Consider the following 21,851-nt stretch of genomic DNA (forward strand, 5'->3'; position numbering starts at 1 on the left):
ATGATGCATATTACATCCCCATGGCTTATTTATTTTATAACTGAGGGTTTGTACCTCTTAATCCCCTTCACCTATTTTGCCTGACCCCTCACCTTCCTCCCCTTTGGCAACCACCCATTTGTTCTCAGTATCTATGAGTCTGTTTAGGTTTTGTTTTGTTTTTTTAGATTCCACATATAAGTGGGATCATGTGGTATTTGTTTTCTTTGTCTGACTTATTTCACTTGTGTCATACAGTCTAGATCCATCCATGTGATTGCAAGTGGCAAGATTTCATTTTTTATGGCTGAGTAATATTCCACTGTGCGTGTGTGTGTACACACACACACACACTCACACACACCACATTTGCTTTATCCATTCATCTATCGATAGACATTTAGGTTGCTTCCATATCTTGGCTATTGTGAATAATGCTCCAGTTAATATTGGAGTGCATATATCTTTTCAAATTAGTGTTTTTGTTTTCTTCAGGCAAATACTCAGTATTGAAATTGCTAGATTATATGGTAGTTTTATTTTTGATTTTTTATTATTATTATTTTTTTGTGGTACGGGGCCTCTCACTGTTGTGGCCTCTCCCGTTGTGGAGCAAGGCTCCGGACGTGCAGGCTCAGCGGCCATGGCTCATGGGCCTAGCCGCTTGGCGGCATGTGGGATCTTCCCGGACCGGGGCACAAACCCGTGTCCCCTGCATCGGCAGGCGGACTCTCAACCACTGGCGCCACCAGGGAAGCCCCAACCTCCCTCTTTTTTTGTTTGCAGGGCCTAGTCTTTTCAAACCGTGTCCTTTGTGATGTTTTCCTGACTACTGTAGCTCACTGTGATCTCTCCCGTCTCAGAATATATGGTGCTTAGTACTCTATGTTTAGTTGGCCTTCTCTCATCTGGAGGCAATAGAGCAATGTAGGTAAGATTGTGCCATTTAGTAGTAGTGTGATTTTGACCCATTTAATCTCTTTATGCCTCGTGTCCTCATCTTTAAATGGGGATCTTCTTTTATAGGGAATAGTGTCTACTTCATAGAGTTGTTTAGAGAATTAAGAGATGTGAATGTAGTGTCAGTAGTACATGACCCATTGTAAGTGCCATAAAAAAATTGTTTTTTTTCTGTGTGTCTCTTTTCCTCTCTGCCTGCCATTCTTCTTTCTTCCCTTTCTCTCTGCTTTCCTGTCTTTCATCAGTAATAATGCTAGGGGCTTTTCTATCAGATGTATCTGGGCATTCATCCCAGCTCTTTTACTTCGTATCTTTTTGACCTTAGAACCTCTTAAGCCCTAATTTCCTCCTCCTCCTTAAAGTTCTGGCACATATAAATGCTCAATAAATTTCACTGTTTTTTTTGTGTGTGTGACATATGTAATAGCTGACTAACTTGAATTGCTCTTAACCTTTTTATGCATATAAGTATTGTTCCTCAAGTAGGTAAAGTAAAGCTACCAGAATATGGGTACTATCTATCTGTATTCCCTATTTTCTCTCAAAATGCCTGACACATACTTTTTTTTAAAAAAAAAATCAGGTGTTCCTTGAGGGAAGTTATACATATAAGAAAACAAAGTGCAGTTTTATTAATCGGTTCACACACCCAGTCACCCCCAGTGAATTTTGGTAAATATTAGATGGTAGAATGTGGCTTAGGCCAGAATGCCTCTGTATATACTTTTGTTCTCTCATTCCTTAATTTCTGCCCATTTCACCTTCCAGATCTAAGGGTGGGTCTAACCACTTCAATCCAGTGGTTTAAAAACAGGGAAGGATAGGTTGGCAATATGATATATACCTACTGATACGAAGGAAAGGGATGTCATAGGCAATAATGAAGAGCAAATTTTTTCTAACATATGATGCTATTATATAACCAGCATAGTTTGATTGTTCTCTGGCTGGGCAGTATCCTGGGTTAGGTGGCTAGCTGTGGGTGTGAAAAGAAGGCAGAGGAGAGATGGCTAGTGATTGCATCATCTGGGAAACATGGCTCTGGTCCTGTTACTGAGTAACATGGATCTCAGGGATAGAAGAGTGACTCCATCACACAGGTGTTTACAGTTAGTATAGTGATCTCTTTCATTATTAAAATGTAGCCTAATACATCTTATTGTATGTTAAGCTTTGGCCTGTCAGGTTAACTATTCCTGCATTTGGGAGGTTCAAGTAAAAGAATGCAAGGGAGCATAAACTCTCTTTTCTTCTTCCCCAGCCTATCGCAGTCCCTTATCCTCACTCTTATGGGAGAGAAGATGGAAGCAGCCTCCTCTGTGGGCTTAAGCTGATGTGTGAAGAGGTCGGGGGCATACACTCCTTTACTGGAGTTGCTTGGCATTTTTTTTTTATGGCTAAAATTAAGTTTATTAATATTGCTGTCAGGGTAGAGGGGTTCCAGAGATTCCCATTTTTACCACAAAAGGTAGTGTTTTGTTTTTTCTGGCTCACTCTCCAGTTGTACCTCTGCGTTGCTGACTTGACTTGGCTCTCTGACTCTCCGAAGTAGAGTTACCTTTAGAGATTCTTTATTGCATCTATTGCCGTTATACCTGCTTCTGGAGGGGATAGAGGTGAATGTCTCTAAGGGCTTTGTAGCGGTTCATTTCCAAGGCCCTCACACTCTGTTCAGGAGCTTTTGGTGACCAGAACTTCCAGGTGAACCTTAGTCCTTCTCTGCTTGCCAAGTTTGGTGCCACAAGGCTGAAGAGCATAAGGCACATCGCTTCTCTGTCTTTCGTTTTCTCCTTCTTCAACTCTTTCTTTTAACCTTTGTTTTTAAACAAGGACTTCGAACGATTCAGTCACCTGTTTTAAGTTTTGTCCTCAATCTTATTCATACTATTGTGAATCTGGGAGTTGATGGTTTTCCAGTTTTAATTGACTAGCCCTGTGAGGGCTCAGGTGAAAAGTATGTAACATGATCCCATGATCAGTCATTATGAAAGTAATGGGTCTGTTTACATACAGTGTTTGCCATGTTTTCACTCTGTTAGGAACTTCTGTAAGGAAATGACATTCTTGCTTGTTTCATGAGGAGCAAAGGGCAGTATTTTCAGAAATAGCTATGTGGTCCCCAAGAGACAACATTCTTTTGCCATGAAATCTACTTACCAGACATTTTGGAAAAATTGCATCCTAAATCAGAAAGATATAACTGTAATGTGTTTGGGGTTAAAAATTATCTCAAAACATTTTAACTGGTATTTTTGAGAACAGAGTTACTTTTATTAGAAATTAGAGGCTTTCAATGAATTAAAATGTGTAATAGTCCAAAGTGATGCATACTGGTTAAAAGCAGATGATGAACTCAAACTAATGGTGGAAGTAATTCCAGTTTTAATAGTAAATATTATAATTGTTATTTTGCTTTATTTTTTTAAATTTAATTCAGTTGGGGCAGGATTTGAATGGAAGCTCACTTAATTGATGCAATTAAAATGTAATTGAAATGAAAACAAGTCAAAATTATCAAAAGGATTATTTTCTAATTATAATACATATGCAACCATAATTTCCTAACCAGAATTAAGAAAGAAGTGTTTGCACATTTGGTAATGTTTGTTTCATAGTACGTATTCCTATGGGTACCATGATTAATGCCCATTTTTAAGGCACACTGAAATTTCAAGTTTATTAAAATTTTTGTTTAAGCAAATGAAGTTATTTAGTTTGTTTTTCTTTTAAGTGAAAAAATGTAGTTTGTAGGGAACTTTATTCAGTTCTTTTTTTAAACTATTTGAAAACTCATATTTAGTCTATGCATTTTACCCATTTTTGCTGCTAATAACTTTTTAAAAATAAAATAACTTGTTCTTTCTTTTGCTTTAAAATGTTTGTCATTTCGTGTATGCCAGATTTATTGGACTGCAGTAGTTTTAGTGCATTTTGGCTGGAATGTTTATTATGACATCACTATAATCTATATACAGTATGTGATTTCAGATGGTTTCAGTGTTAAATATTTTCATAATTATGCTAGTTTTGGCAGTTCACTTGGAACTTTTTCACATCTCTTTAATGAATATGTTTTACTTCTGGGCTTTTGAGACAACCATATGTTTCAAAAATTAATAGTGTGCTTTTAATGTTAACATTGTGCAGAAGTGTATGACTACAGACATTTTTAAGGATCTAAGTTGAACTAAAAGTAATTACAGTAAGGTCTTATTCACAGTAGTAGTCTTTTAGTATTTGGAGACTATAACATCCCCCAAAATAACAGAAGATGTCATTATAAAGATTGAATAGTGAAGCTGTTTTGTGGAATGAAATGCTGTGAAGTTTTTTATTAACTTAAACGTAAGTTCGTGCAAAAATTTCCTTTATTGTTTGTTACAGTAAATTTTTAACTTTTTGTTGTAATGAAGTTTCAAACAGAAATTTTTTCTTTTGCTAATATATCACACTAGCATCTGAAGCCATGCTATATTGTGAAAGATTCATCTTTTATTATTGTATAATCCTCTTAGTGTGGTAGTGAATAAGAATTTTTGTGTCTTAAAGGAGGGCCTATCATTGTTCTTATTTGCCTCTAGTACCCTATTAGAATGGTAAATTTAGTGGGTATCCTTTTTGTTCTTGAAATTTTCTCTTCAAATATATAAAAGAAACTAAATTTATCACGATTCTTTTAAGCATTATGAAATAGTTTTATTATTGATTAATGAATTGATGGTGCACAGTACACCATCTGTTTCCCTTTGTGTTGGAGAGATGTTTGATCTCTGCCTCCTCATATGCATCTCTCATTCAAGCAGAATGTGCTCTTTTATCCCCCCAAAAGGAATAAGATGATGTCAGATGCTTTTACCTCATTCTACTACCTCATCTGTTTCCTCCTTGTAATATCCGTCTTATTGAAAGAGCAATCTATGTTTATTTTTTCCATTTTAACTTGTTATTCACCCTTTGAACTACTCTTTTACTTCTTCCACTCCTGTCCCTCTACTGCAATTACTAAATGTCCTTTTTTTTTCCTTTGGTTATTGGCACCCTCCTCCTAATTACCAAATTAAGTGTTAACGTCTCTGTGGTTCTTAATGTGACCTCATTTTTATTGAACTAGTACATGCCTTTAGCTTCTGGTATTGTTCTCCCATCTTAAACATTGTATACTGTGGCTTTTTTTGACTAATCATTATCCTTGCATGTGCTGTTTATAGGTTTCCCTATTTAGCCTCCAATCTTAACCTAAAACATTTCTACACTCAGTTTTAACGGCCTCATCTCTCTAGTTCCTCCAAATAGAATGACTCTTTGTGTTCCTATTACTTGAAAACAAACAAAAAAGTACTCTTGTAGACTGGTTATATATGTTTTAAATAGATTCTGAAATCTTTGCGAACAGATATTATATCTAATTTGCTTTTGTAAATCCAGCAATTAACACATAAAAGCATTATATAAATGTTTGTTGAATCAAGTCAGGAAAAGAGTACTCATTTGCATTGTATAGGTTTCAAAAATATGTATGTTTTTTTGAAGTTTTTATGTTATCCATATCAAAACCCAGTTAAACCTTATATCTAATCTGAACAATATTCAATTCATTTAACAGTGTTAAATAGGATGCCAAGATTTCTGAGGATGATTAAGATTAATCATTAAAGGTGATTAAAAAGCTTGGAGTCTTAATTTAACTCACAAAATAGTAAGGGTCTTAACATATAAACAAATAGGGGAATATTAAGACCCTTTCCATTTATTTTGCATTTTCAAATGGAAAATGTTTAAAAGCTTCCTTTGAATTGTCTTCTTTTGCTAAAACCATATATAAGATTTTTTTTGACATTATCAAGTGGTGTCTTTTGATACCAACTAAAGAAATACACAATTTATGATTTTAAACTACTACTTACTTTTAAAATGGTGTTTAAGAATGCAAATTATGAAAAATTTTGGTTACATAGATTTTTAGAGCTAAAAAAAAACCCTGAAGAGTCTATTTTATCACATTTTAGTAACTTGCATACATTCAACAAAACTTTTTAAAATTCTTGAATGGTGACTGATACTTTTCTTTCTTCAAAATAAAAATAGGATGACCATGAAAGCTGTGGTTCTAATTCTACCAACCGTAGTACTACTGAGAACACAAAGTCATCAGTAAAACCCAGAAGAATTCAGCAGGCTGCTCCCACAGATCCTGATTTGCCACCAGGTAACTTCTTTTTTATTTTTAATTTTGGTTTATTTTTGGCTGCGTTGGGTCTTCGTTGCTGTGCGTGTGCTTCTCATCGCTGTGGCTTCTCTTGTTGTGGAGCAGGCTCTAGGTGCATGGGTTTCAGTAGTTGCAGCACGTGGGCTCAGTAGTTGTGTCACGCAGGCTTCAGTAATTGTGGTGCACAGGCTTAGTTGCTCCATGGCTTGTGGGATCTTCCTGGACCAGGGCTCGAACCCCTGTCCCCTACATTGGCAGGCAGATTCTTAACCACTGCACCACAAGGGAAGTCCCACCACCAGGTAACTTCTAAGGGTATTGATAAAACCAAAATTTTGATTGTTATTAATCATTGTTGTAACCCTTTGTAGAATATATGTTTTCCATATTTTTTAGTGTCATAAAATATTTAAAATATATGTAAATTTGCTGCATGACATCAGAACAGATTGAAAGATGTTTGTGAGGGCTCTGGACTCATTCAAATTTTGATGCTCTTTTGTCCTAGGTTTATTCCTTAAGTTTCTTTCTTTCTTTTTTTTTTCTATTTACTCCTTTAAGATTAAAAGGTGGATGACTGAATGACAGTTACTTGAATATATTTTTGTCTTAAAATTTACTCATCTGTAAGTATAGGAATCACTGATCTAAACAACAAAATAACACAGATCATTTCAGACAGCTTCCAGTCTCCAGATTAAAAGCTTCATCACTTCAATTATATATATAATTCCTTTCATTTATTTTCTCATAGATTCTAATCATCTCTTGAGGATGATTAAAGGACAAATCCCAATAATTAATACATTGTTCTTACTTTGCTGCTGTTTGTCCCTATGCACGTGATCATATATCAGGACCCCTTCCCTTAAATTTTTCCTAGATTAAAGGTCAGGAATCAAATACATCTTCATGGAACACTAGTGCACATTTGATGTTTTTAACAGCGTTTCACATTAAATAAAAAGGAGACATATTGTTCTGGGTAAGATAAGTACTCATTACATCATTAAGTTAAACAATAATCTTATCATTGTATAAAAAGTTCCCAGAAATTTAAGTTAGCTCTGTACTGCTTGAAATGTTTGTATAATAGTCTTTTCCATGTGGCGATTTTGCAGAGCAAAGTGTCAGTGCAGGTGTTTCATTCTTTTTCTGTTTTTTTTTTTTATGTTTGTTTATTTCTTCATTACACTCACGATCTTATAGTTATTTGTTGTCATCAGGGAAACAGAAAGAGGGATGGAAGTCAGCTCTTCTTGGGGACTCAGGACTTTCTTCCTTAGTTATATTAGTTCCAACACCTAAAAGGTGGATCCCAATCCTGTTTTCACTCACAGAGAACTCTGAAAACAGGCCAGTTTATCTGATGCAAAATCAACACCTGAGGAGACCCAAATCTTTTTTTTACATTTTAAGATGATAACTGGGATTTTTTTTTTTTTTTTTGCGGTACGCGGGCTTCCCGCCGCCGTGGCCTCTTACGTTGCAGAGCACAGGCTCCGGACGCGCAGGCCCGGCGGCCATGGCTCACGGGACCAGCCGCTCTGCGGCACATGGGATCCTCCCAGACCGGGGCACGAACCCGCGTCCCCTGCATCGGCAGGCGGACTCTCAACCACTGCACCACCAGGGAAGCCCATAAGTGGGATTTTTTTAAAAAAAATTTTATTGGAGTATAGTTGCTTTCTTACATCCTCTCCAAGCAAAGACTTGCCTCTGACTCCTACTTATAGTCTCTTTGTTCCTCTTGCTTCTTGATAAACAAAGGAAACTGAAATTTTTATTTATCTGGAGGAGTAGTGGCTTACAAATAACAGTTCCTTGATAAATGTTTAATGAAGGAAAAAAAAACAATGATTGTTACATGTCAGCTCTGTGGCCAAAGTGCATTGATGCCTTTTTACAGTTAGTAGTTATCTGTCCTTCTCTTTCATTTATCAATTACTTCTTTTTTTTGAGGTATAGCTGACATTGGTATACACTTGTTTTCTGCCCCAAAGCTTTGTAAGCTGGTTTCAACCTAAGTTCAACCCAATTTCAAAGCTATTAATTTTTGACAGTCTTCTGGCACCATCTACTTTACTTGTAAGAGGTTGCCATTAGGTACATCATTTCATAGCCGCCCTCCCTCAAATATAGTTTCTAAATTACATTTGAATTGAACATATTTAACTGGTGTTATAGTGATGTTAATGCTGATGCTTTGTGTTCTTAGGAACTTTACCTAACAGATCTCAGTATTCTCTCTGGCCTTAGAATAAATAGATTAATTGCTACGGCTGGAGAAGGTGCCAGAAGAAGTTATTTTACTTCTGAATGTTTCTAATTCTTAGAGTAGTTATGATGGTTAAAGAGCTTTCTAAATTCTTTTCGTAATTATTAACTCCTTGGGAGAAGTCCCTGGTGAATCTAATTAAACTGTAAATTAACCTATAGCTTATTCTTATTTATAAAATGGGCAACCCCTTTACCCCTCCAAATTTCTGACTACATATCCCCTTAAAACTTCCTAAGCCAGCTCATTGTATACAACTCTCTCCATCAATATCCTGGCAAAGAATAAGCAGTTTTAGGTTTAACTGTTGAGTCTTATTACATTTTTTTTTTCTTTTAAGAACTTGTTTAAGAAAAATTTAAAGCTTTTGTCAGTTGTTGATTTCACAGATTAAAAATCTTCTGTGGGCTAACTTGCATGTCCTCAAAACAGGTCCCAGACTTTTAATGATTCTTTAGAGACTGTATTGGAATTTATACTGATATTCAGGATTGGGAGAACTGACCTATTTTTAGGAGCATAAAACATAAAAATAAACGTAACATAAAACATCCTATATTTAGTGGCATAAAACAGAGCTGTGTTCTACTAAACTACTTGAGGTAGCTTTTGGATTAACAGGTGCTTTTCTGCCTTACCTGACAGGACTCATATCCTCTTTTATGCTGTGACAAATATCACAGTTAAAGGAGTTGCTTTAGGAAGTAACTGAACTTGTTGGACAATTACTGGAAGGCAGAGCAGCTAAACTTAATATTGCCAAAGGAAAAAAAAAAGATAATTTGACAGTCCAGTTGGATAATGGTAAATCCTTTTATTTCAAGATTAACTCATATGGTTATTTGAGGACTCATTTCTGGCAATGTTATCTTACCTGGAAAGAACCTATATTAAGGTTCTTTCATGGTAGAGATGAATTCCTGTTCTCAAAATTTTCTAGGGCAAAGTTACTTCTTCCAGCATCTGTGGTTATAATTTTGGAGTTCAAACATTTACGTAGACTCAGAGATGCTTTTTGAGAAAAGTTTTGGTGTTGAGAATAGTTGTTTGTTTTATATCTTGAAGGATGGGCACCCCTCTAATAGGAAAGAAACACAAGTCAATATCTCGTATTTTCTTTGCAATTTCTGGTCTTGTTACCTGGAACAGTCTTTTTCAGATTATGCATCCTGACCAGTGAGTGCATTGTGAAAGCAATTTAGTGGGTCATGGCAAGCATTTAAAAAATACGTAGCATAGAATAGAAAACCACATGGTGTGGGGAATGCAGTAAAGGTTAATCATATTGCAAGAAACTTATGCGTATATGTGTGCTTTGCTTGGTTATGATGTAATATTTCTTACTGGGAGAGAGGTCAAAAGAGTTTGAATCTGACTGATTTGAGCCATACACATTTTCTTTCAGTTAATGATATATAGGCCAGAACCTTCAATTACTTTTAATAGTTTTGAATTGTGGGCTTAGGATACTCAGTAAGATATGTTGACAATTCCTATTTAGAGAGAAAGTTTAAGGATGTTTCATTTATTTCTTTCTTCATTCATGCTTTCCTCAGTATTCTCTGTACTTTATCTAGCTTAGAAGTGAGATTACTTCTACATACAGCTACATACCTGGATTATTTAGTCCTGTGCTCTCTGAAGTGTACAACCTTTGGTTTTGTTGAAGGTCATTGTAAGAAGCCAGCCTTCTGTGGGCTGCTTCTGCATTTTCTCTATAATGGCTTTAAGGGTATTGTGCTTTAATTTATTCAGGACCTCTTAATTAACGGGTATGTTTTTTCTTGTTAAATATTTTTTCATTAAAGTTTTTTTCTACTTATTTTCTAGGAAGCTCAGATAAATTTTGTGTTCTAGTGCATAGCTTCCTCTTTCTTGATTTTGTCATGTAATTGTCTCTTCCCTTTTTTTCTCCTTACCCTTTTACTCAGAATACATGTATTGGGGTGGCCAAAAGTTCCTTCGGTTTTAAAGCAAAAATAAAAGACACATTTTTCATTTTCACCAAGTACTTTATTGACCAACGTATTCACAGTTTTGTTCCACTACGTTCTGCCATTTTCCAGGCCACTTCATAATTCCATCTTTCCAAAACTTTTCATCTTTTTAAGCAAAGAACAGTCTTCTAGGGAATTGCAATTTTTTCCATTAAGAGAATTTTATAAAGCCCGAAATGAATGGAAATCCGAAGGTGCAATGTCTGGTGAATATGGCGGATGAATCAGAACTTCCCAGCCAAGCTGTAACAGTTTTAGTCTGGTCATCAAAGAAACACATGGTCTTGCGTTATCCTAATGGAAGATTATGTGTTTTCTGTTGACTAATTCCGGATGCTTTTTGTCGAGTGCTGCTTTCAGTTGCTTTAATTGGGACCAGTACTTGTTGGAATTAACTGTTTGGTTTTCCGGAAGGAGCTCATAATAGAGGAGCTTCCAATCCCACCATATACACAACATCACCTTCTTTGGATGAAGACTGGCCTTTGGTGTGGTTGGTGGTGGTTCATTTTTCTTGCCCCATGATTTCTTCCATTCCACATTACTGTACAGTATTCACTTTTCATAGCTCATGACAATTGGTTTTAAAAACGGAACGTTTTCGTTACGTTTCAGTAGAGAAACACATGTGGAAATATGGTCAAGAAGGTTTTTTTCATGCTCTCACTTCCTCTTGTGAGAACACGAGAATCGCAACTAGCTGCTGGACAATCATCGATAGGAGGACACTGGAACTCACCAAAAAAGATACCCCACATCCAAGGACAAAGGAGAAGCCACAGTGAGATGGTAGGAGGGGCGCAATCACAGTAAAATCAAAGCCCATAACTGCTGGGTGGTTGACTCACAGACTGGAGAACAATTATACCACAGAAGTCCACCGACTGGAATGAAGGCTCTGAGCCCCATGTCAGGATTCCCAACCTGGGGGTCTGGCAACGGGAGGAGGAATTCCTAGAGAATCAGACTTTGAAGCCTTGTGGGATTTGATTGCAGGACTTTGACAGGACTGGGGGAAACAGAGACTCCACTCTTGGAGGTCACACACAAAGTAGTGTGCGCATCGGGACCCAGGGGAAGGAGCAGTGACCCCAGGGGAGACTGAACCAGACCTACCTGCTAGTGTTGGAGGGTCTCCTGTGGAGGCAGGGCATGGCTGTGTCTCACCGTGGGGACAAGGACACTGGCAGCAGAAGTTCTGGGAAGTACTCCTTGGTGTGAGCCTTACCAGAGTCTGCCATTAGCCCTACCAAAGAGCCTGGATAGGCTCCAGTATTGGGTCACCTCAGGCCAAACAACCAACAGGGAGGGAACCCAGCCCCACCCATCAGCAGACAAGCAGGTTAAAGTTTTAGTGAGCTCTGCCCACCAGAGCAACAGCCAGCTCTACCCACCATCAGGAAGCTTGCACAAGCCTCTTAGAGAGCCTCATCCACCAGAGGGCAGAGAGCAGAAGCAAGAAGAACTACAGTCCTGCAGCCTGTGGAACAAAAAACCACATTCACAGAAAGATAGACAAGATGAAAAGGCAGAGGGCTATGTACCAGATGAAGGAACAAGATAAAACCCCAGAAAAACAACTAAATGAAGTGGAGAAAGGCAACCTTCCAGAAAAAGAATTCAGAATAACGACAGTGAAGATGATCCAGGACCTCGGAAAAAGGATGGAGGCAAAGATCGAGAAGATGTAAGAAATGTTTTACAAAGATCTAGAAGAATTAAAGAACAAACAAACAGATGAATAATATAATAACTGAAATGAAAAATACACTAGAAGGAACCAATAGCAGAATAACTGAGGCAGAAGAACGGATAAGTGACCTGGAAGACAGAATGGTGGGGTTCACTGCCACGGAACAGAATAAAGAAAAAAGAATGAAAAGAAATGAAGACAGCCGAAGAGACCTCTGGAACAACGTTAAACACAACAACATTCGCATTATAGGGGTCCCAGAAGGCGAAGACAGAGAGAAAGGACCAGAGAGAATATTTGAAGAGAATATAGTTGAAAAATTCTCTAACGTGGGAAAGGAAATAGCCGTCCAAGTCCAGGAAGCACAGAGAGTCCCATACAGGATAAACCAAAGGAGAAACACGCTGAGACACATAGTAATCAAATTGGCAAAAATTAAAGACAAAGAAAAATTACTGAAAGCAGCAAGGGAAAATCGACAAATAACATACAAGGGAACTCCCATAAGGTTAACAGCTGATTTCTCAGCAGAAACTCTACAAGCCAGAAGGGAGTAGCATGATATACTTAAAGTGATGAAAGGGAAGAACCTACAACCAAGATTACTCTACCCAGCAAGGATCTCATTCAGATTCAATGGAGAAATCAAAAGCTTCACAGACAAGCAAAAGCTAAGAGAATTCAGCACCACCAAACCAGCTCTACAACAAATGCTAAAGGACCTTCTCTAAGTGGGAAACACAAGAAAAGAAAAGGACGTACAAAAACAAACCCTCCAACATTAAGAAAGTGGTAAAAGGAACATACATATCGATAATTACCTTAAACATGAATAGATTAAATGCTCCAACCAAAAGACATAGGCTTGCTGAATGGATACAAAAATGAGACACATATATAGGCTGTCTACAAGAAACCCACTTCAGACCTAGGGACACATACAAACTGAAAGTGAGGGGATGGAAAAAGATATTCCATGCAAATGGAAATCAAAAGAAAGCTGGAGTAGTAATACTCATATCAGATAAAATAGACTTTAAAATAAAGAATGGTACAAGAGACAAGGAAGGACAATACATAATGATCAAGGGACCAATCCGAGAAGAAGATATAACAATTATAAATATATATGCACCCAACGTAGGAGCACCTTATTACATAAGGCCAGTGCTAACAGCTATAAAACAGGAAATGGACAGTAACGCAATAATAGTGGGGGAGTTCAACACCTCACTCACACCAATGGACAGATCATCCAAACAGAAAATTAATAAGGAAACGGAAGCTTTAAATGACACAGTAGACCAGATAGATTTAATTGATATTTATAGGACATGCCATCCAAAAATAGCAGATTACACTTTCTTCTCAAGTGCGCACGGAACATTGTCCAGGATAGATCACGGCTTGGGTCACAAATCAAGCCTCAGTAAATTTAAGAAAATTGAAATCATATCAAGCATCTTTTCTGACCACAATGCTATGAGACTAGAAATGAATTACAGGAAAATAAACGTAAAAAACACAAACACATGGAGGCTAAACAGTACGTTACTAAATAGCCAAGAGTTCACTGAAGAAATCAAAGAGGAAATCAAAAAATACCTAGAGACAAATGACAATGAAAACACGATGATCCAAACCTATGGGATGCAAAAAGAGCAGTTCTAAGAGGGAAGTTTATAGCTATACAAGCCTACCTCAAGAAACAAGAAAAATCTCAAATAAACAATCTAACCAGTGCTTCCCTGGTGGCGCAGTGGTTGAGTGTCCGCCTGCTGATGCAGGGGACATGGGTTTGTGCCCTGGTCCGGGAGGATCCCACATGCCTCGGAGCGGCTGGGCCTGTGAGCCATGACTGCTGAGCCTGCAAGTCTGCAGCCTGTGCTCCGCAACGGGAGAGGCCACAATGGTGAGAGGCCTGTGTATCGCAAAAAAAAAAACAACAAAAAACAAACAAAAAAATCTAACCTTACACCGAAAGGAACTTGAGAAAGAAGAATATACAAAACCCAAAGTTAGCAGAAGGAAAGAAATCATAAAGATCGGAGCAGAAATAAATGAAATAGAAACAAAGAAAACAATAGCAACACCCATTTATGATAAAAACTCTCCAGAAAGTGGGCATAGAGGGAACCTACCTCGATCTAATAAAGGCAATATATGACAAACTCATAACAAACATCATTCTCAATGGTGAAAAACTGAAAGCATTTCCTCTAAGATCAGGAACGAGACAAGGATGTCCACTCCCACCACTATTATTCAACATAGTTTTGGAAGTCCTAGCCACGGCAATCAGAGAAGAAAAAGAAATAAAAGGAATACAAATTGGAAAAGGAGAAGTAAACCTGTCACTGTTTGCAGATGACATGATACTAAACATAGAGAATCCTAAAGATGCCAGCAGAAGACTCCTAGAGCTAATCAATGAATTTCGTAAAGTAGCAGGATACAAAATTAATTCACAGAAATCACTTGCATTCCTATACATTAATGATGAAAAATCTGAAAGAGAAATTAAGGAAACACTCCCATTTACCATGGCAACAAAAAGAATAAAATACCTAGGAGTACACCTACCTAGGGAGACAAATAAGAGACCTGTATGCAGAAAACTATAAGACACTGATGAAAGAAATTAAAGATGATACCAACAGATGGAGAGATATACCATGTTCTTGGATTGAAAGAATCAATATTGTGAAAATGACCATACTATCCAAAGCAATCTGCAGATTCAATGTAATCAGTATCAAATTGCCAATGGCATTTTTTACGGAACTAGAACTAAAAATCTTAAAATTTGTGTGGAGACAAAAAAGACCCTGAATAACCAAAGCAGTCTTGAGGGAAAAAAACAGAGCTGGAGGAATCAGACGCCCTGACTTAAGACTGTACTACAAAGCTACAGTTAACAAGGCAATATCGTACTGGCACAAAAACAGAAACATAGATCTATGGAACAAGATAGAAAGCCCAGAGATAAACCCACACACCTATGGTCAACTAATCTATGACAAAGGAGGCAAGGATATACAATGAAGAAAAGACAGTCTCTTCAATAAGTGGTGCTGGGAAAACTGGACAGCTACATGTAAAAGAATGAAATTTGAACACTCCGTAACACCATACACAAATATAAACTCAAAATGAATTAGAGACCTAAATGTAAGTCCGGACAGTATAAAACTCTTAGAGGAAAACATAGGAAGAACAGTCTTTGACGTAAATCACAGGAAGATGTTTTTTGATCCATCTCCTGGGGTAATGAAAATGAAAACAAAAATAAACAGCGGGACCTAATGAACCTTCAAAGCTTTTGCACAGCAAAGGAAACCATAAAGAAGACAAGAAGACAACCCTCAGAATGGGAGAAAATATTTGCAAACAAATCAACAGACGAAGGATTAATCTCCAAAATATATAAACAGCTCATGCAGCTCAATACTGAAAAAACAAACAACCAAATCCAAAAACGGGCAGAAGACCTTAGTAGACATTTCTCCAAAGAAGACATACAGATGTCCAAGAAGTACATGAAAAGCTGCTCAACATCACTAATTATTAGAGAAATGCAAATCAAAACTACAATGAGGTATCATCTCACACCATTTAGAATGGGCATCATCAGAAAACCTACAAACAGCAAGTGTTGGAGAGGGTGTGGAGAAAAGGGAACCCTCTTTACAGTGTTGGTGGGAATGTAAATTGATACAGCCACTATGGAGAACAGTGTGGAGGTTCCTTAAAAAACTCAAAATAGAATTCCCATATGATCCAGCAATCCCAGTACTGGGCATATACCTAGAGAAAACCGTAATTCAAAAAGACATGCACCCCAGTGTTCATTGCAGCACTATTTACAATAGCCAAGTCATGGAAACAACGTAAATGCCCATCGACAGATAAATGGATAAAGAAGATGTGGTACATATCTACAATGGAATATTACTCAGCCATAAAAAGCAACGAAGTTGGGTCATTTGTTGAGATGTGGATGGATCTAGAGACTGTCATACAGAGTGAAGTAAGTCAGAAAGAGAAAAACAAATATCGTATATCAACGCATATATGTGGAACCTAGAAAAATGGTACAGATGAACCGGTTTGCAGGGCAGAAGTTGAGACACAGATGTAGAGAACACATGTATGGACACCAAGGGGGGAAAGTTGCAGGGGTGTGGCGGTGGTGGTGTGATGAATTCGGCAGTTGGGATTGACATGTATACACTGATGTGTATAAAATGGATGACTAATAAGAACCTGTTGTATAAAAAAATAAAGTTCTACAATTTAAAAAAGAAAAATAAAGGGTTTTTTTTGGTTAACTTACGTGGAACCCAAATATCAGAGCAATTTACATAACCAAGCTGGTGCAAATGATTTTACGTGGTTGATTTGGGTATTTTGAGTATGTTGGCTATCTCCCACGTGGTACAACATTGATTGTTCTCAATTAATGTCTCGATTTGATCATTATCAACTTCAACTCGTCTATCCGACCGTGGAGCATGGTCCAGCGAGAAATCTCCAGCACAAAACTTCGCAAACCACTTTTGACACGTGCAATCAGTCACAGCACCTTCTCCATACACTGCACAAATCTTTTTTTGCGTTTCAGTTGCGTTTTTACCTTTCTTGAAATAACAGCATAATATGCCGAAAATGTTGCTCTTTTCCTTCCGTCTTCAGTATTAAAATGGCTACACAAAAATTCACCAATTTTGATTATTTTTTTTAAATGCACGCTGATATGACAGCTGTCACAATACAGTCTTAAAAAAATTGTTTCAAATGAAGTTAAAGGCAACTAAGCACTACTAGAGTCATATTATGGAAAAAACCAGTCAGATTTTGGCCAACCCAGTATATTTATGTACACACACATAGGGTGCAATGGAAATATTTAGGGTATAGATAAATTAAAAATTATGTTGCCCACTGGGTCTGAAGTTGTGACCTAGACATCTTTGATCTTCATCATCTAGCATGGAGGTTAGGAAATATTTTCTGTAGGCCAGTTATTAAATATTTTAGGCTTTGCAAGCCATATATTTTCTCTTACAGCTCTTCCACTTTTTTGATGTACTGTGAAATCAGCCATAAACCGTAAATAAACTAATGTTTGTGACTATGTTCCAATAAAACTTTATTTATAACAACAGATGGCACAGCCTCATTTGGCCAGCTCCGATCTGATACAATGTCTGGTTCATAATAGCCATTTATGTATTTACTGCATTGCATAAAAACTGAACTGCATAAAATCACACAGGTTTTCAGAGATCAATAGTCAGAATCATAGAGTCATTGAAATGTAGAATAAAGCTACTTCTGATTTTTCTGGTCTAGCAGTCTATCTTTTTTGGGACATGGACGCTTGAAAATCTGTTGAAAGAGTTATAGACCCACATAGGCACATTTAAAATTTGCATGTGACTTTGGGGTATTCACATACTCACTGAAGTCTGTCTATAGGCCCCAGCTAAGCCTCTGATCTAGCTTATGTTTTGTGGATGAGAAATTGGAAACTTAGATATTTTGGTGTAGATGAGGAATACTTTATTATACTTTACAATACCTGTGGTATACATGAGGTATATATTATTAAATTATTAGTCATTTACTCAAGATTTTGTTTTCTGCAGAAAATATTGAATATGAAATGGAAGGGGTGTGTGTGTGTGTGTTTGCTTAATGCTTGCCACCTTAGGCTGTTAGGGCTTGGTTTTCTGAAAAAAATCTCTTGAAGGGAGTTTAATAATAGTTGGAGAGGGTATCAGATAATTTAAGAATATTTGTGATATATCAGCTGTTCCAGAGCCTGAGCCAAAAATGGCAATGTATTTTTATAGAAGATAGCACAATCATTTCTTGTCTACTTGCCTGTGGGGAAGCTCAGCAATTTCAGCTATCTAATCACTGTTCCTTTCTGGAACATCTAAGAATAGAGAGAACCTTGTAGTAAATGAAAAAGAAATTCAGAGCTTATTTTACCTCTTCTATTTTTATGCTTTTACTGTTTTTAACATTCTCCATTAACATTTTCAGGAAAAACTTAAAAAAAAAAACCGAAAAACAATGACCAGATGTGTAAGTTAAGTTAATATTAAGTGGTGGACACCTTAACTTCTAAATTTAAGGGGATTAGCACGACAAAAGTGTTTGTTTTTTTTATGTACCAGTCAAGGCGGTGTTCTGTCAGAAGCCCAGTTTCCTTTTATCTTGAGGCTCTGCTCTGCCCTACCCAGGCTTTGAATTATACTGCTTTCAGCCTTTTTTTTAAACATCTTTATTAGAGTATAACTGCTTTACGATGGTGCGTCAGTTTCTGCTTTATAACAAAGTGAATCAGTTATACATATACATATGTCCCCATATCTAGTCCCTCTTGCATATCCCTCCCACCCTCCCTATCCCACCCCTCTAGGTGGTCACAAAGCACTGAGCTGATCTCCGTGTGCTGTGCGGCTGCTTCCCACTAGCTAGCTATTTTACGTTTGGTAGTGTATACATGTCCATGCCACTCTCTCACTTTGTCCCAGCTTACCCTTCCCCCTCCCCGTATCCTCAAGTCCATTCTCTAGTAGGCCTGCAGACCTGCTTTCAGCCTTTTTAAGAGGAGAATCTGGAGAAGACCTATCGACTTCTTACTATCCCCAGGTTGGAAGTGGTATATATCCTTCTCAAATTTCATTGAGGAAAACTGTCTTCATGGACGTTATGTATATCTTATAAGTCATATCTCAGAAACAATTCTACATTCTGGAAGGGGAAGCACAAAATATTGATGGATAGCTAGCCATTTTTGCCATACAGGTGTTCTTTCTCATTAATATATTGATCATTTTAAAAGTATGTTATGCTTTTGTCAATAACCTTCAATATATCTAACGTGTATATTTTGTTTATAACAGAAAAAGTGATAACTGGAGAGCTTTTATTTCATTCTAATTGGATTGAGTTTCAAAACATTGCTTAGTGGAGGCAGGCTGTTCAGTTCCCCAAATCTTTATTGCTGTATGCTGGAGCAGCTAGTTGAAGGCTATTTTTGCCCTTAGAGAATTAATGGCTTAGTATAGGAGATTTTGTAAACTACTAACTACAGTGCAAAACCAAAGCAAAGAGGAGCTCTAAGGAAGCACAATTAATATTTTTGGGATACTAAAAGAAAGGAGTGGTTATGTCCAGGTATTTGTGGCCTCTAAAACACAGAGGTAAAATGGAGAGGTAAGAAAAATTGAAAATGAAAGGATGGAAAATCATATAGTAGACAAGCACTATCCAAAAATAACATAAAGATCAGGCAAAATAAAACTTAAGGCAAAAGTATTGATGGACATATATAATAGATGCTGAATTATAGTAAAAGGTACTGTTCTCCAAAAAATATATGATGGCTTTGTATGTACCTAACAACCTATGTTCGAAATGTGATAGATCAAGCAGACAAAAAAAAATACCCAAACTGGGTCTTTGAATAGCACAATTAACAAGATTATTTTATAGATACTTGTAAAATTCTGCACCCAGCAGATAAGACAGTGTACATTCTTTTGATGCACACATTGGATATGTATAGACATTGAAAAAGACTTGGTCAAAAAGGAATTCTTGACAAATTTCAAAGAATCATTATCATAAAGACCATCCTCTCTGGCCACAATACAATTAAATTAGAATAATTACCGATATGTTTGAATTTACTTCTACCATTTTATTATTTGTTTTGTCTTTGTAAGCTCTGATTTTCATTCTTCTATTTCCTCTCTCGTGCTTACTGTTTACTTTTCAGTGTCCTGAAATAGCTGCTCCATACTTTCTTTCCAGGTTTTCTGGCTACCTTTAGTGAGAAGGAGTGGAATGTGCTTACTTTATCTTACCCAGAACCTGGAACCTGTTAACATTTTGATGTACAACCTTTTAGAGACTTTTGTTTCTTTGTGTGTGTGTGTGTGTGTGTGTGTGTGTGTGTGCGTGTGTGTGTGCGCACATACACATATAGATTTTTTTTGTAATTTGTGTTTTTTAATGTTAGGAACATGTTTTAAGGACATTAATTTTTTCATAATGTTATTTTAATCATTGGCATGTATTACATTGTGTAACTGTTCCATAGTTTGTTTAATCAATCCCTTTTTGTTTGTTATTTAGGTTATTTTTCATTTTCTGTTTTGTAAAATGCTTTAACAAACATACTGGTAGATAAATCTTTGCACACACCTCTGTTTATTTCCTTAGGAGAAATTTTTATCAACTATAAAATCAAAATTTGTGAGTAATTTTAAGGTTTTGGCATGTGTAACCAAATTATTCCCTGTGAAAAATTTGTTAACAGTATCTTCTAACAAGCACATTTTTGGTCCAGTGCTGTTTTTTATTATCAAAAAATATTTCTTTGAAACTTTTATAGATGGAAAATGCTATCATATCTTTTATTGCTAGCTGGAATTATCATTTTTTTAAACCATTCTCTTTTCATTTCATTATGAAGAATAGCAAATTTTTATATTTTGTTAGCTGATCTATATTCAGTATTTTTCAGTTATATCTTTTGGATTTTCTGTATAAAAAACAGTCATCTTCATGTAATGGTGATTTTGTGTTCTTCTTGTAAGTACTTACACTTATTTCTCTTTTTTACCCTTCCTTAGTTGTTTAGAAATTCTCTGACTGTCTCAAATAATAATACTGGTAATAAGTATCTTCAACTCACAGCTATTTTCCTTAGCTCCTACAGTAACTGCCCTAAGTTATCTTTTAGTTACCAAAGCTGATGGATTTAAAAAAAAAAATTCTTGTATTATAGAACCTCTCTACTGCATTACCAATAAGGAATCCTTATTCTTAACCTTCTAAATAAGTTTTGTTTTGGAATAATTTCAACCTTACAAAAAAGGCAAGAACATTAGAGAGAACTAACTTTTCCTGTAACTATAAGTTGCCTATATTATGCTGCATAACCCCCCAAAATATTTTACACCAAAAATTTGATGAGGAAGTTTTTAGGTGCTGTAACCAAGTCATCAACCATGGAATCTCTGTTTTTGAGCAACTTGGCTTCCTAGTGACCATGTTAAGATAAACTGATTACAAGTACTGTCTGTTTGTAACCCAAGTATTTGCCATACACTATTTAATTTAATCATATCAGATAAATAAATAAGATATAATCTTTGCTCTCTAGGATTTCATAGTTTAACAGAGAAGGTAATTATACATAAACATATACAAATGATAGGCTTATGAGGTAACATAAGCCCAAGAAAAGTGATACAGTCTCCTTAATGTTGATGTGTAGGGTGAGGGACATTGGAGAAGAGGATATAGGGCAGAGGACATTCATACTGGGCCTGAACAAGATGGGAGAATGGACAAAGTGTTCCACACAGAGGGAAGATCATGAGCAAAGTCAATGAAAATTCATAGTGTTTTTTTTGGCCCTGTGGGCATTAGATGTATGTGTTTGGAGGAATGGGGTTTGTGGATGGGAGAGAGTTGGATAATGATAAGAATTTCTGGAAAGGTTGACTAGTAGGAGGCTGTTGTTTTAGAGCCATCTAATATGACGTCTTAGAGGTTCTTATCCCCAGAGTGACCTTGTGTTTTCAGATGCTTGTGGAATAGACCTGAATTACTGTTATTTCACTTGAACAGATATATTCCTAGGGAGTCTCTAAATATGGAGTGATGAGAGCTCTTAGATCTGCTCTTTTTTTTTTTGTGGTACGCGGG

The 21,851-nt window shown here is 36.6% G+C and overlaps 1 protein-coding gene across 11 annotated transcripts in view; it reads left to right on the plus strand.

The window, feature by feature from the left end:
* The window catches only part of VPS13B (vacuolar protein sorting 13 homolog B), a 798,456-nt gene that overhangs the window by 33,173 nt on the left and 743,432 nt on the right, over nucleotides 1-21,851 (plus strand). For all 11 annotated transcript variants that reach the window (XM_059994971.1, XM_059994970.1, XM_059994972.1 and 8 more), the window contains exon 4: nucleotides 6,025-6,145. In XM_059994971.1, coding sequence (XP_059850954.1) covers nucleotides 6,025-6,145 — 121 coding nt within the window. The remainder of the gene's footprint in view (nucleotides 1-6,024; nucleotides 6,146-21,851) is intronic.

The sequence above is a fragment of the Delphinus delphis genome, chromosome 17 (genome assembly GCF_949987515.2).
Source record: "Delphinus delphis chromosome 17, mDelDel1.2, whole genome shotgun sequence".
NCBI lineage: Eukaryota > Metazoa > Chordata > Mammalia > Artiodactyla > Delphinidae > Delphinus > Delphinus delphis.